This window comes from Mastigoproctus giganteus, chromosome 1 (genome assembly GCF_048544385.1).
Source record: "Mastigoproctus giganteus isolate SK-2022 chromosome 1, ASM4854438v1, whole genome shotgun sequence".
NCBI classification, from domain to species: Eukaryota; Metazoa; Arthropoda; class Arachnida; order Uropygi; family Thelyphonidae; genus Mastigoproctus; species Mastigoproctus giganteus.
The window spans coordinates 194,529,700-194,547,064 of record NC_143575.1 but is presented as its reverse complement, the minus strand read 5'-3'; the positions used below and the strand labels follow the sequence as shown (position 1 = coordinate 194,547,064).

At 36.1% G+C, this 17,365-nt stretch overlaps 1 protein-coding gene across 1 annotated transcript in view; it reads right to left on the bottom strand.

Moving 5' to 3' along the window:
- The window catches only part of LOC150091416 (osteopetrosis-associated transmembrane protein 1-like), a 58,370-nt gene that overhangs the window by 31,522 nt on the left and 9,483 nt on the right, over window positions 1–17,365 (bottom strand). Inside the window, exon 3 of the mRNA XM_090383789.1 lies at window positions 7,185–7,279. Within this exon, the coding sequence (XP_090239915.1) occupies window positions 7,185–7,279 (95 nt within the window). The remainder of the gene's footprint in view (window positions 1–7,184; window positions 7,280–17,365) is intronic.

Here is a 17,365-nt window from a genome sequence, read left to right as displayed (position 1 = left end):
AGATTTGTGTAACATCAGGAGTGGGGTCCCTCAAGGATCAGTTCTTGGATCACTGTTGTTTCTGATTTTCATAAATGACACTGACGAAGGGATAGAAGGCGTGATGTCAAAATTTGCAGATGATGTAAATATTGGCAGAGTTGTTAATGATCAGTGCCAGGCAGTGCTCCTTCTGGATGACTTGAACATACTTCAAAGATGGTCAGAGAAGTGGCAACTATGTTTTAATGCTGCTAAATGCAAGGTTACACTTGGGGAATAGCAACCCACAAATCAACTATACACTTAGTGGGGTTGAATTAAAAACAGTGCAGGAAGAAAGGGCTCTGGGAGTTACAGTACGGGCAGATATGAAGTTTCCTGAACAGTGTAAACAGGCAGCCAGGAAAGCCCATGGTGTCCTATCAATTATTTATTGAACACTATTCTGTAGAGATAGGGAGGTCATAATCCCACTGAATAAGGCAATTGTAAGACCACATTTGGAATACTGTGTTCAAGTATGGAGACCTCATTTAAAAAAAAAAGTCATTGAGCTTCTTGAAAGGGACCAAAGACAGGCAAATCAAATGGTGAGATCGGTAAAAGGAAGATCATATGAGGAAATACTCCGATTATGCTACAGAGCTTGGCAACCAGGCACCTCAGAGGTGATCTGATTGAGATTTAAGGCTCTGAGAGGGATTAGTAAAATGAATGAAGGTGGAATTCTCACTGTTCTAAACAATTCCAGAAATAGGGATCACAAATTCAAATTACTGGGCTTGAGGTTTCGATTAGATTGTAGGAAGTTTTCTTTCAGTCAGTGAAAGCTGGAACAAGTTGCCCTCTCAGGTAGTTGAGGCTGACAGTTTGAATAAATTCAATGGTCTACTGGATATTTAACTGTGCAAGGAGGGAAGCATATAATTTGTGTTTTCTTATCAAATTTTGTTCACCTGCTGTGTAAGCACCTGATCTGTGAATTTTGTAAATTAGTGAAATGAGCCATATTTGGTATGGTATGGGGGGATTTGTTCTGTGCTTTCAAACATTCCTGCTGTAGCCAGTTATATCAGTAACTGAATGTTTGCCATGTATACGCAGTTGTTAATTTTGAATTCATTAGCAATTTTTATATGCAATATAAGAACGTTTTATAATTTAGACATCATTAGTTGACCACAGCACATTTATTTTATCCACTGAGTTTTAATTTTTGTTTCTGTATGACAGACATTGTGCTGTTGTTAAATTACCAATTAGTACACAACTTTCCAATTTCAATCGGAGCTGTTTTCATGTGACCTGGGTGTTAATGCTATAAAATTTTATAAATAACCAAATTTTATATATAACCAACAACATAAAAAGATAAAAGTTATTTAACTGGAAGCAGGGTGATATCACCCCAAGTACTTCACGACTTTCTAAAGGATCTCCACTAACAAACTAATTTTAATGTTCAATGGATGCAACCTTTCATAGTATTCGATGAAAGGTAGTGAAAGCTAGAGTTGTGGTTAAGTTTATTTGCATGCAACAAAAGTTTTTACAATGGATAAAATCAATCTGTATGCTGTAATAATTTTTAACTTTTGTTTCTCAATGCAAGATATCTCAGGCCATTGTAAAAAAAAAAAAAATTTACAAGTGGTACATGATTTTCCAATTTTCATCAGAGTTCATTTACATGTGTGAAAGCCACACATGTTTGCCAGGTGACATAACCACACTGTCTCCATGATTTTCTTTAGTAACAGCATAAGAAGATGCCTAGCTATTACAAAATACAATGTAATTTTATGCTGTAGAACTGTGAATATGTAAATTTCTGAAAAGAACCATACTTATTTGTGTTCAGGGGTTTTATTTGTTTAGGGCAAGTCTTCAAATGACCTTAACATTCCCGCTTGACAGTTGCATAAATCAGCCACCAGCAACCATTTCTAAGCATAAAAATGGATTAAATATTTAAAAAAAAAACATTACATTAAGATAGGCAGGAGAAAATTTTCAGAATAGCCAATTAATATAATACATTCGGATTCTTCAAATAAGTTATTTTGTTGTTGCTGAAGTTATACTGTTCATACTTGTTACAGGGTTGGCTGCCAGCACATGATCAATTATGTTTCATTGTTTTGTAAAATGTTATGCTTCTGATAAAGTGCTTGTGTTCTTCATTTGCCTCATGAATTCTCACTCTCTGAAATTGGAAAGTCGTGTACTATTTGGGAATTTAACAACAGCACAATGAAATGTTAGTTGCTTTGTTTTGCTGTCACAGGTGGTATCAGAATGATGTTTTGAATGTTCTGAGTAAACAAGCTTTCCATTTATTTAGTACACATGGCCTCTATTTGTTCAGTACATAGAGAGAAAGAAAAATTGTCAATAGAGGACTAACCAAGTGCAAATGTTCTCTGTTTATCAAGTGAGCACTGGGACAGTTGCTGACAATTTTCAGTCTTTTTCTTTGCCTTTGCCATATACTGTAGGCCCCAGAACAGTTTATAAAATTCTGAACTGGAATATGATGCTTAAGGCACGTTTTCTTTTTAAACAGGCACCGAAGTACAATGCCTTATAATTTAGAATATTTTCCAGACAATAAGACACATCCACATTTAAGGCAAATTTGGAAAAAAAAATTTTATTGCATATAATTGAAACAGATATATTTTATTCATCATTGAACGCCAAAATATCACAGTCACTGCTGAAAGTATAACATCTTTTGTGCTATCAAGGGCACTGCTGATTTCTTGAAAGATGGCAACTATCTTGTGTTTCATAACTCCCACAAATTTTTCACCTATTCACATATTTATGAAATGTTGGTTGCTTCATTTGTCCTCTTGGTGTCAAATCATGATTTGATGTCTCTATTCAGCTGGTCCACTCCTTGTGCATAAATGCTTTAATTGAGATATCCAATGCTAAGACCTGCTGGGATTAAAGCTAACGTAATGTTTAATTTAGCAACCATCCTTTCTGTTGTCTCTGATAAGGGTGATCTGAAATGGTCACACCCTAAAAAAACTAGCTTTTTCAGGAGACTATCTGGACATTTTGACCATACTTTCTCTAGCAAATCAGAGATAAAAACATCGCTGTGTACTCTGCAACCATAAAACATCAGAATTTTGGACAACGTTTTACAAGAAAAAAAGGATGTCTTGTGGGCCAGAAAAATAGGGTAACTCATACCTTTCTTGGCACATCAGCTATTTTAATTATATTGAGCCAATTGCTATGATATTAGCTGTTAACTTTTTTCATTGTATATTATGAATGTACAGGCATTAATATTTGTGGATGGGCTAACCTGCAAATTATGAAAGCTGAAAAACTCATGGGAAAATCTCTCTCTCTCAATCAATTAATCTCCTCACCTGAGATCAAAATGTAGAAGCCTCAACTGTTTAGAGTTGTATAAATGCAATAAAATGAGTCACTCATCTTTTGCAATAAAACAAGTCAGAAAAGGCAATTCCTATGCCATACATCAATTAGAACAGCAAAGTGACAATTTTAAAAAGTTATTTAACTGAAAGAAGGATGATATTTTCGTCCCAAGTGTGTTCACCATTAGCTGCTTCAGTGATCTTTACAAACAAACAGATTTTAATCAGTTTTCCAGTAGAGATCCTTGAAGCTGTTTGCTAGCAAACAACCTCCCTAGTGCTCAATGAGAAATAGTGAAGGTTAGATAGAGTTGTGAAGTTTATTCGCAGAAAAGGTTTTTATAATTCTGAGTATAAAAAAAACTTGTATGTCATAACAATCAGCTGTGACAATGTAGTCATTTGCTACTTTTCACTCATATGGAGAGCTCTGTCACTTAGTCTGAGTCCTCTCATGGACAGCTGATTTGATGGACTGGAGAAATTTCTAAAGGAGTCTTCAGTCAAAACTCAGCAAATCTGAGGCAGAAGGAACAGTTTTCTCCTCACAAGCTATTTGGGTGTTTTTGAGCTCAAACAACATGTAAACTGGCTGTAAATGCACATTGGAACAGGTAAAATAGACCAAGGTGCATTCCATTTAAAGCGCCTGAGCCAACCACTACCTGTGCAACTGCACATCCGTGGCTTGTCTCATCGTAGACTGGCATCAGAGTAGAAAATTAAATTTAGTAAATTAAAACTGAACTCAAGTTTTTATTTTGGCCATTTAGCCCGCTCTTAGGAACAATATGTTTTGTTCTTCCACATATCTTAATAAGGGCGGTTTCCATCCCTGCCTCGTGGCAGGCCACTACTATCTAGTAAACTTTTCCTTTTTCTAAAAACTGCGCTCACAAATTCATTAAAAAAATCAAAATTTCTTCTACAAGAAAACAGAACACTTAGACGATCCCGTTCCATCGACTCTCCAATTGAACATTCCAAAATATTTCTAAAATTACAATATTGAACACATTCAAACATTATATGTTCAGAAGTCTCCACGCCACCACAGGTGCAGAGATCAGACTCTCTAAGCCCAAGTTCAAACAACCTTTTTGATAAGCCGTGACCAGTCATCAAAAACATAGCGTTTAAGCCAAATTGGAGCCATGGTTTCATTTTCAAATTAATAGTTTGAACTAAAGGTAAGAACATGTAAGACTGCCTGCCCTTTTCTGAATTTTGCCAATTCAGTTGCCAAAGGTTTCCTATCTCAAGAATAATCCTTTTCTTTTCCAATTTTAAGTCATTTCTTGAATATATATAATTTTCTTCTGGACAGGAGGAAACTCCTAATATTGTCTTCCTTATATTATTCTTGGTGTAGTGCATCATTCCAGCTAATAAAACATTATATAAAGCTGGAGTCCTGCCCGCAACTACCTGTAAAGCGTCAGTCGAGACTGTACGACACGCCCGAGTGATGCTTAGTAAAACAAACCGTTGAGCTTGGGACATATTTTTGTACGAGCGAATTTTCTATTCGATGTACCCAAGCTCCAGAGGCATAAGTAATAATCGGGACAAATACGCAATCATACAATAAGTTCAATGAACGTGCCTTGATGCCCCAATCACACCTCACAACTCTCCGGAGCTTGGAATACAATACTCTAACTTTATTTTTCAAATACTTTATATGCTCTGTAAAATACAGTCTTTCTTCTAGCATAATTCCCAAATATTTCGCCACTCTGGCATATCGCACAGCCACTCCACTCAGCCGAACAGTAGGGGAATGATTTATACTTAACCTTCCCTTTAGCAATGTTTGGACAGTCTTAGTCATTGATATTTCCAACCTATTTTGCTTGCACCATCCGTCCAGTGAGTTTAGAGCTAATTCAGCTCTAGTCTCCAACTGAAGACGGGAATCACCATGAACCAATAAAACTAGGTCATCAGCATACGCTATACTCTGTACACCGTCAAAGTTGTTCTCCAGCAATTCGTCCATGATGATGTTCCAGACAAAAGGTCCTATTACGGAACCCTGAGGACATCCCCGACTCACATTCTTAATAACTTCACAATATTTATTTCTTACCACTATAGTTCTATCTGAGAAATAATCTCTAAAAACACAATAGAGATTCATTGTACATTGACAATGAATATATGATTCAAGCCTATATGATTTTTCCCTAGATAGTTTTGGGCACCCTGCACCTCAATCAAGAACACGCTGTGGAAGAGGATTACACCACAGGAGATTCTTCACACAACTGGTATCACAATAAGTGAGTTATCTGTTTATGGTTTGTAGGGCAATTTTTGGCAAGGTATACATTAAGTGCTTTGTTTCATGTTGTCTCTTTGTTTAAACCATCATAACAGCAACCCACTGAATCATCTTCAAACAGGATTATTTAGTAGCTGACCTCTCAATTTTGCAACTTTTTATACTCGTGTTCAAGATTAAATCAAGTTTGAACACTAGGATACACTGAGGATGTATTAAGTGATCTTATACACAGCCAATGTAAACAATGAACCAATCACAGTGCCACTTATTATACTAAACTAGCAGTACCCCTTGCAAAAATTTCGGAATTGGTAGCAGAGTTTTTCTCTAGCTGTCCTAAAGAAATGTGGCCCATGTTTTGTCATGAGCAGGTAAGCCAGTATGCATCGAATCCTTTCTTATTTCTGTAAAATAAAACTATTCTTTCTTTTAAGGTAGGCAGAGAACCTGTAAATTAATATTTTCCCATGTTTCTGCATAATTTTTATATTTTCCCATTTTTCTGCACCTAGGAAAAATATCTTCAATTTGAGACCAAATCAGTTAGGCCTATTGTACACAATGGCTACAGCTAGCTGTACCAGTTGCAAAGATTTCTCAATTGGTAGCAGAGTTTTTCTCTAGCTGTCCTAAAGAAATGTAGTATCAATATATACGTGTAAATGTATTCAGGATCAGTCCTTCAAAATCATTTGCAGAAACACGAAAAGGCATGTTTCTCCTTTGCTGCAAGGTATGTTCAACACGACCAGTCAGAGTAGCATTTTGACTGTGACATACTTCTAAATCCTTAACTTACCTTAAATAACCTCGAAACAAATAAACTCGAAGATGGTAATGATAACATGATGAGTTCTTAATGTATTAAACATAACAAATGGCAATGAGTGTATGAGCTTGTGTGCGCAACGTGGGGACATAATGAGCTGTGATGGAATCCTAACGATTAGTTTCTTCTTTTAAGGTAGACAGCACTAGTAAAGAATTTTGCAATTGGTAGCACAGTTTTGTTATTATTATTTATTTTTTTTTTTTTTTTTTCAGAACAAAGGACATGATTGTGTGAACATGCAAATTGTTAATAAAAAAAAATGCCTTAACTTAGACAACTGCTTAACAGTTAACATCTTCATGTGTGTCTCCATCTATGAAGCAAATGTTGAACTAGTCTCGTTTGTAGTACAAAACTGGCCCGTTCCGTAAAATAAAACTATTTGGAATTTTTAAATTTTAACAACATTGTGCACATCTAGGAAGAAATATCTTCAATTTGAGACCACTTCCAGCCTGATTGGTTAAGCCTATCGTTCACACTAATGAAGTGAAGAAAATGGCATCTGTATTAAATATATAGATTGTGTAAATTTACTTTTACATGTCTTAAATATGAAAAAATTATTTCCCTGGCCAGCAATAAGTATAGAGATATGCCCAGTATCAAACTGTTTATCAATTCTTCATCAGTAACTTGCAGAAAAACTATGGACAAGTAAATAGATACTTACACTGCTGTTGTTTTCATCAAGGCATTTGTTTACAGTGGTAATACTTTCAAAAAAAATGATTGTTGTATTTTCTGGCACATCATTTTCAATGCAATCTATAAGGAAAAAAAAAAAACAACAACTTTTGTTTGTATAAACAGCTCTTCAATATATCTGATAGCTGAACAACATTTTTTTGTTTATAATATTTATGATTACATCAAAATTATGACTGTTTTTTTTTTTTTTCCCCCATTTTGTATTGTACTGACAAATTGAATGTATATATCATTATGAGAGAGATTTAAATATTGATGCCAATTTCTTCCAAAAACAAATCGAAATGTAATTTCCATTATGTCTACCAGGATGGAACATATTAAAATGGCTTCTTTACTCCACAAAGGCAAATTCAGTAATAACTAGTATCCAATGATAGATGCTACAAAAATGATCCACAAGTTTATAAATTACAAGACCTATCAATTAAAAATTGGTGTAAGCAGTCTTATACCAAAGGCTATATTACAAAATGCAAGAAATAAGTTTTTTTTTGTTTGTTTTAACTTTCAACAGAAAGTGGAGTATGTACATCAAATTGTGTTTTCTTTCAGTGAAAAAGCTACTTTTCAATTGGGTGGTAAAGTCAAAAGCTACCACATGAAAGCAAAGGGCAATTAAAATCCTTATGAAGTCATCAAAGTATGGGACTCAACAAAAATAAATACATTTTGTGCCATTTCATAAGAAAAAAATATGGTCATTCTTTTTTTGTAAAAGATTATCAATAGGAACATTTACCTGGGCATGTTGAATAACTGGCTTATGTTTCAACTTCATGAAGACCACATAGATCTTCAACTTCAGCAAGATGGCATCTCCTCACTTTCATGTAGATGTGTGACAAAAAAATATCATTAACACATTATCTAAGTGATGGATGGGATGAAGTACCAAAAGAGATGACATAGCCCCTCACAAGAGACCCCAAGGAAACAGTGGTAAAGTACCACAGAGATTTAAAAAAACAAAGTAAATATGAAATGGCTGAAAGGTCTGGAAAGAGATGGATCATCAAACTGATAACTGCTATGCAACTTCTGGGGCTTTGAGGGTCCCTGGGTCAATAAGTTGCAAACTTTCAAAAATTTTCTGTCCATCTGTGTATATATCCCAATAATAATAAATGACAATTTTCTCTTTGATTTTTTTTATACTATTCACTTCATTTTAAATCACCCTGAATATAATCAACTAACACATTACAATAAAGAACTTTAAAATATCAAATTCTTTCCCTTAATTTTTGTACAACATTTTCATATGACATTCACATAAATTTAGCAAACATTTTAGCTGAATGAGTTTACATAAATTTTGTAGGTACAGAAAGGAAAGGAAAGTCTCAATCATGTGATTTAAACTGTTGGGGAGGTTACAATAGTTTGTGGGCCCTATTTAGCATAAAATTACAAAATTAAATTTCATGATTCCCAAAAAGGATTACAGAGGGGTCTGAGGTTATACATGAGAAGACTGCTATACCTCCTAAACTAAGATTGGAAGAGAACCAACTGAGATTTAGATACATGTTCAGTTTTCACCTGGTGTTGTGGTGAAGTGTTGCTTATCGGTAGGGAGCAACACTGGGCTGTCAATATGGGACTAAGCCAACCAAACTGGATAAATTGTAGGCTGAAACCATGTCAGTATGGCAGGAGGAAAGCAATCTAAACTCATAGCAGCTGGCTGTGAGTATAAAAGCTGACAATTTAGGTGACTGATAGAATCTCTTAAAGTACCGTATAAGAATTAGACTAATGGGAGAAATAGCATAAAGGCTTAATTTTTGGTACTCACCTCAACTGATCTGCTTTGTTACATGATGTTAAAGTGAAATAGGATTAAAACTAATTAAGCATTTTGGTTAAAATTAACAAATAAAGACAAACATTAAAAGATCTGTGATTAAAAGTAGCTTGGGAAGAAGAATTGTACCAACTTATTCCTGGTTGTCTTGTATAAAATATTAAAGTGAAGGTTAAATGCGGCCAATAGTCATAACGAGAGACTTTCGTATAGACGTCTTCGGTTGTCTCACAATATATAAAACAGGTACAAAATTAGGAACTAAAATCTATAGAAAATAAACAAACACAGGTAAATACCTATATTTCCGATCGCACCACCCACTTAGTATTAACCGGGAAATCGATTATCTGGGATTTGTTTTTTACCATCTATCCCGGAAAATCAAAAGTCTACTGTATATATTAAACATCTTGGAATAATAAATACACTTTGATATATCCATAAATCATTAAAATGAATATAGTGACTCTGACAGACACATATTGGCCATAGTTGTCCTTGTGTCGTGAAATTTGCATAACAACAACAACAACCCACGATTCAGCCGATCCTATTATTAATTTAAAATCCAATTACAAAATCTTTCAATATGAAGCACTCGTCATAGAATGGTGTCATCATTATACTAATCTTAATGTTTGAACACAAAACTCCCGACAAGTCTTTCACTGGCCTGGAACCTGTGAGGTTCCCATGTATTTTGCAATGCATCAAGGGAAATCAGGATTCTTTAAATAGGTAATTATAATTATATCTATCATGCCAACCGAAGATGCTTATACAAAAGTTTATTGTTATGACTATTAGCCGCATTTCACCTTCACTTTAATATTTTATACAAGACAACCAGGCATAAGTTGGTGCACTTCTTCCCAGGCTACTTTTAATCACAGATCTTTTAATGTTTCTGTCTTTATTTATTAATTTTAACCAAAATTCTTAATTAGTTTTAATCCTATTTCACTTTAACATCATGAAACAAAGCAGATCAATTGAGGTGAGTACCGAAAATTAAGCCTTTATGCTATTTCTCCCACTAGTATAAAAGCTCACTTGTTGACTGAGGAAACATGAGTTACTTGGGTAGTGGTAGTAGTAGTAGTAGTGGCATGTGATGCAAGAAAGCAAGTATATGAGCTTATGCAGCATCAGCCAAAAAAAAAAAAAAAAAAAATTTTCACACAACCATTCCCTCTAAATGTTTGTCCAGTTCCTCCTTAAATTTATTTAACCTATCAACTTCCACAACGACAGATGGAAGTTTGTTCCAGCAATTAACCACCCGCTAGCTAAAGGCAAATTTCCGCACATCTATTCTACATCTGTCTTTCCTTAATTTGAATTTATGCCAACTCAGGTTCGTAATCTGAACAAGTGGAAAAATCCCATCAGCGTGCTCAACCCATTCAAGGCCTTATACATCTCAATCAGATCACCATGCAGGCACCTAGTCTCCAGCCACTGCAATTTGCAGAACTTAAGCCTCTCTTGGTAAGAGGATCCCTTCATTCCCCTCACCAATCTTGTTGCCCTTCTCTGTACACACTCAAGCAAATCTACATCCTTTCTAAAATGAGGCCTCCAGACCTGTATGCAGTACTCAAGGTGTGGCTTGACCATTGCCTTATACGAGGGACAATCACCTCCTTTTTCCTGCTAGCCAAATTCCTATTTATCATTGACAAAACCCCATGACCTGCCCTGGCAGCCTGTCTGCATTGCTCAGAAAACTTCATATCTGACTGCACAATTACTCCCAGGTCTTCTTCATTTTCTACTACCTTAAGTGTAGTACCACACAGTTGGTACGTTTCTCTGGGGTTACTTCTACCCATATGCAGTACTTTGCATTTGTCAAGGTTAAACTTCAGTTGCCACTTCTCAGCCCATCTGCCCAAATTTTCTAGATCCTGTTGCAGCAGCACACTGCCATTAACAACCCTGCCAACCTTTGTATCATCTGCAAACTTCGACACTAAGTCTGATATATCTTCATCAATATCATTGATAAACATACAAAACAACAGTGGACCCAACACCAAACCCTGTGGGACTTCACTAATAACATTAGTCCACAAAGAGCAGCACCCATTGATTAACACCCTCTGTCTTCTCTCCCACTCAACCATCCTTTTATCCATTGAAGCAATTTACCCTTAATACCATTCTGCTCCAATTTGTACAGTAGTCTTCCATACGCAAGTGTCAAAAGCTTTCCTGAAATCCAAGTAAATGATATCAAAATTATTTTTTGCATCCAGTTCCTTTGTAACCACATCATAATAACCAATCAAATTTGTCAGACAAAACTTTCCCTTAACAAACCCATGTTGTGTCTGAATTACTGCTGCAGTCTTGTCTAGGTGATCCTGCAGTGCTTCTTTAACCAGTGCCTCCATTAATTTTACCTGGAACAGAATTAAACTAACTGGTCTGTAATTACTCGTGTCATCCTTTGATCCCCCTTTGTGAATTGGGGATATATTTGCACATCTCCAGTCCGTGGGAACCTCCCCTGAATCCAAGGATGCTCTCATAATTATGGCTAAGGGTTTGCTTAGTTCCTTTGCCGCCTCCTTTAATATCACTAGATAGATCCCATCCACCCAACAAGTTTCAAAAATTTATTTTGGGCGTTAATATAACTATCCGATGGCTGTTTTAACTTCATCGCTCAAACTGAAACATTCTCTGAAAGTTTCTTCAACAAACCAAACAAATTCAAAAGTCATATGGTGACAAATCTGAACTTTATACAAAGTGTTTGAGTACCATCTGCAGCACATCTGTTGAAACGGAACGATTCTTTGTGTGATTTGTCCAGGCCATTTGCATTTGATGCAGGTACAAGTGGTTCAAAGTTTTAGCATCATTTCCAGTTAATACTGGATCAGTTTCTTTAAAATACAACAGGAAAAACCACACTGATAAAAGAAAGTCTCTATCATACCATTTCCTGAAGACATCTAGAATTGAAACAATTTCAGTAAATGCTTCCGGTACATACTGGAAGCAGGGCCGAATTTAAACTTGTTGTGGCCTTAATCTGTAAGATGTACGAAGCCCTTCTCTCTTACAGTTCACCTGTGACAATATTAAAAAATTGATTTTTTAAGATGGTGTGCTGCGCTAAGCTGTAACTTGTTTAGCTTATATGTAAATGCTTCCAGTCATCTATTTGAAATACCATATTGAGGGTTTAGTGTCAAACAATGTTAACTACAAAACTGAATTTTCTTCTTGTGATAACTTTATACAAATAACAATGCATATCATGTCACAGAACTGTATCCCTCTAGTACTTTACAAGTTAGCTTAGGCTGTAAGTACATTTCTGGTAAACCAAGAAAATGGGAAATTACAAAAACATGAACTATAAAATGATTTTGTAGTTAACATTCTTTGATACTAAACCCTCAATATAAAAAATTACACACAACCATAATAATGAGCAAAATAAACAGACACAGGTCTTAGTATGAACTAGCACATCAATGTGTTAGCTTAAGCATATGTGCATTCATTTCCCACACCCTACTGAGAACTTTGATGCACTGAATGTGTTTTAATTGAACAACCCTCATATTTTAATTTAATCTAAATTATGTTTTCAGAGATCTTCAGGAAAACAGATAAATGTAAACAGACTACTCGATTGATGATTTAAAAAAAAAAAAAAAATTGCCTCTTCATTATCAGCAAAACTACTATCAAAAACCAGAGTGAGAGTGAAGAATAGCATCAGAATTAGTAGAGGCATATGATGCAAGAAAACACACTTATACAGCATCAGCAAAAAAAACCCTCCAAATTTCACCCATCCATTAACTCCAAAAGTTTGTCTAGTTTTTATTTGAATTTATTTAAGCTATCAACTTCCACAATGACAGGTGAAAGTTTGTTTCAACAATCAACCACCTGCTGGCTAAAGGCAAATTTCCACACATCTATTCTGAAAATGTCTTTCTTCAATTTCAATTTATGCCCCCTCAAGTGCATAATCTGAGCAAGAGGAAGAATCACATCAGCACTGAGCTTGCTCAAACCATTCAAGGCCTTATACACCTCAAAGAGATCACCTCACGTGTCTAATCTCCAGATGCTGTAATTTACAGAACTAAAGCCTTTCTTGGTAAGTGCAATTCTCTGTTCCCCTCACCAATCTCGTTGCTCTTCTCTGTACTCATTCCAGCAGCTGTACATCCTTCCTAAAATGAGGTCTCCACACCTGTATGCAGTACTCAAGGTGTGGCCTGACCATCACCTTACACAAGGGGATAATCACCTCTATCCTGCTAGCAAAATTCCTGTATATCATTTACAAGACCCCATGTGCTATTCTGGCAGTCTGTCTGCACTGCTCAGAAAACTTCATATCTGACACCACAATTATCCCCAGGTCTTTTTCATTCTCCATTACTCTGAGTGTAGTACCACACAGTTTACTTTGCCTTTGTAAACTTTGAACTTCATTTACCACCTCTCAGCCCATCTTCCCAACTTTTCTAGATCCTGTTTCAGTAGTACTGTCATTAACAACCCTGCCAACCTCCATATCATCAGCAAACTTGAACATTAAGCCTGATATACCTTCATCAATATCACTAATAAATATAGAAAACAACAATTGGTCCAAAACCGAACACTGGGAGACCCCACTAATAACATTAGTCCACGAAGGAACATTGTCCACTGATTACCACTCTCTGTCTTCTCCCACTCAGTCATCTCTTTATCCACAGCAGCAACTTGCCCTTAATGTCACACTACTACAATTTGTACACCCACCCCAGGTGCCTTTATGTTTAACTTCAACAATTTCTCCTCCATTTTGCTCTCAATTATTACAAAATTTTTTTAGTTCCCTGTTAGAGTTTGATAGACTTCTGGCTTTCCCCTCCCTAAATAACTCCTCATGTTTGAATGTTGATGTAAAATACTCATTCAGTTTGTCAGCTACCTGAGCAGAATCATCAATGGTCAAACCATTGATATCAAGTGGACTAATCTGATTTATCCCCTTCCTAATAGAGTTTACATAAGTAAAGAAGTATTTGCTGTTCCTCTTTGTATAGTTTGCCAAAGATTTCTTGTAATATGCTTTCACTTGCCTAACGTCCTCTGTGACTTTATTATAGACTAGCTTATATCTAACATATGCCTCTGTGTTGCCTGATAATTTATATATCCCATATATTTTTCTTCTCTACCACGAGTCGCATTAGTTCATTTGACATCCATTTAGGCCTAAACCTTGAACAGTATTTCTTAGTTGGAACAAAAAGCCTAGTAGCTTCCAAGATTACCTCCTTGAATGCTTCCCATTTAGAATTTGCTGTTGGTAACATCATCAGTTGGCCTCACTGTTTGGAATTTAAGAACTGTCTGAGACTACTGTAGTCACCTTTACGAAAGCAAAAACCCTTTCTTCTACCTTTGATGGTAATTACATCTTTAAGTAAATCCCACATGAGTGCACTGTGATCAATGCTACCCCTTGTGGTTCCTTTATCTTTATCCTTTATCTTAATGCATGAATAATCACTGCTGATAATCAGATCTAGAATATTACTCTAGTTGCCTTTCGAATTCTTTCCATCCTTGAGACAGAATGACCAGAATAGACAGAATGAAAATGATACTTTTTTTCAAATAGGAGGAATAAACAAGACTTATAAAAAAAGTTTTGAATACCATTGCAGATCATAAATTAAATCATAAATTATTTCAGTAAAATAACATACTTTATATCTTTTGAATTTTCATTAAGTACAGTGAATATAACAAGAAAAATATTATAAAACTCCTGTATAGACATATGTGGTTTAAAAACATTTAAAGACTTGGCGAAGGTAAAGAAAGCCAACACGAGAACGTCAGATAACTTACGCGGAAAATTAGTTTCTCGATACGGCACTCTTGCGCTGCTTGCTCGGTAAACAGACGGTAAGTGTTATCGGTCTAAAGTCGAGAACAATATACTGATTGAGGGGTAGGCGTGGCAAACAATGTGCTGAATATCGGTTTAGTATCACTCAGAAGCACTAATGGTAACTTGCCCTAATGAATGCTTTCCATAATGGTTAAAAAAGGTCAGGTTACCTCCACTTGAATCCCATGGGAGCTTGAACCCCTACCGAAGTGGAGGGGGTAACATAACCTTTTTTCTTTAGAATCATGGGTGGACTAGTGCATAAATTGTTTATTAACAAAATATTAATTTTTTATTACTGTACTTTTATTTATAAAGATACTCATGCGGCTACACATGTATCATAACGCCAACACCTCAATAGCTATTCACTATATATATATATATATATATATATATACAGGGTGATTCACTACCAGTGTGACAAACTTGCAGAAGATGTAGGGGGCACAAAGACGAATCGGAATCACATAGCATTGCAGAGTCCGAAATGCCTTCATCATGTGGTAGAGGACGTTGAACGGGAGGTCGCGTGAACAGCGATCCCGCTGGAAGTCAGCATTTGCGAACCATTTCTGTTGAAGAAACCAAGTAGCGAAAATCCTTCGCAGTGGATAATCCGCAGGCTCCAATGATTGGACGCGTTGCAGATGGTATGAACTCATTTGGTTTGTTGACAGTATCCTCCATACAGTTGATTGGGAAATACCCAATCGTTGGCCTATCGCTAGAGTACTCGTACTCTGATTGCCTTCTGCAAGATGTTGGACATTCTGCTCATTGTCTAGCGTCCTCGTCGTTCACTCTCGATTCATGGTACCTCTCGTGAAACAACCAGTCTCACATAATCTTCTGTGCACATGTGCAAAAATCGTATGACGAGGAGCACGCCTGTGCGGGAATCGTTCCTGGTACAAGCGCAGAGCGGCGCGCCCGTTATAGTCCGCAGCTCCACACACGAGGTGCATGTCGGCCAGTTCAACATTTGAATACTCGTCCATCCTACTGCCTCGGGAACCGGTTCGCAAGCGCTGACTTCCAGCGGGATCGCTGTTCACACGACCTCCCGTTCAACGTCATCTACCGCATGACGAAGGCATTTCGGACCCTGCAATGCTATGCGATTCCGATTTGTCTTCGTGCCCCCTACACCTCCTGCAAGTTTGTCGCACTGGTAGTGAATCACCCTGTGTGTGTGTTTTTTTTTTATATATATATAAAAAGAATCTTTCTTTTCCTAACCTACCACTTAAGGTCAGATTATGAAATATAACGAAAAATAAAGAAACCTTTTCCTTTTTTCATAACCAAACATAAATCAACAATATAGTAAAAACACTCATGAACTCCAAAAATCTGCTTTTAATAATAATATGAAAAAAACATAATGAAGAACATAAAAATGAACAGAATGAAACTTTTATTAATTTAGTTTCCATCAAAAAATCAACCAATGTTTTATTTTCCTTACCAATTTCTTCCATCTTTAAGATTCATCGCTACTATTACCTGTTTACTGTTCATCACAAAACTATTATGCACCGTTCTTTACTCATAAATACACATCATAATGCCAACCAATGACTACACAGTAGCTTGTCATCTGTCGCACCCACCACCAATCATTTCATAGTTCGCCACGCCTACCTGTCAATCAATATATCCTTCTTGATTTCGGCTCCAGACTTATAACACCTACTGTCTGTTTACCAAGAGAGCAGTGCCAGAGTCCGGTGTCAGGAAACTAATTTTCCGCGTAAGTTATCCGACATTTCTCGTCGTTCTCATGTTGGCTTTCGTTACCTTAGCCAAAGACTTTTCTTTTTTTTTTTTTTTTTTAAGCAGCATCACTCAAATGAAAAATGTTCTATATACAACCTCTGAGATATGTGATACACAAGGACTTTCATTTAAGTCCAGAATTTAAGATAAAAGTGGTTGTCAAAGAAAATGAAAATATTTTAATATATGAATCACGCAAAACAAATTAATGCTGATGCAGAAGAACTGCCATATTTTATTAAATACCCCCCCCCCCCTGAATAAGGCATGTAACCCCTTCTTCGAGATACAAAAAAAGAAAAAAATATATACAGTCGGACTTCTCTTTAACAAACTTCAACATAGCGAACTTTTTTGATTTCCCCTTGGTCCTTACATTGAAAATAGTTTCCGTATAATGAAGAAATTTCCATATAACAAACTGATTTCGAGAGACCTGGGAATGATCGTTCGCACCTCTGGCCTTTAGGCAAAAAAGCTGATGGATTAAGCATTAATTCCTTTAGCTTTTAATAGCTAAAGGTTTTAATTCCACAAATTAAGGGCTAAAACATTTTACAATTTAATGATGCCTGTAAAATCCTGCAGGAGGAAACTGGCCAACTAAGGCATGGGA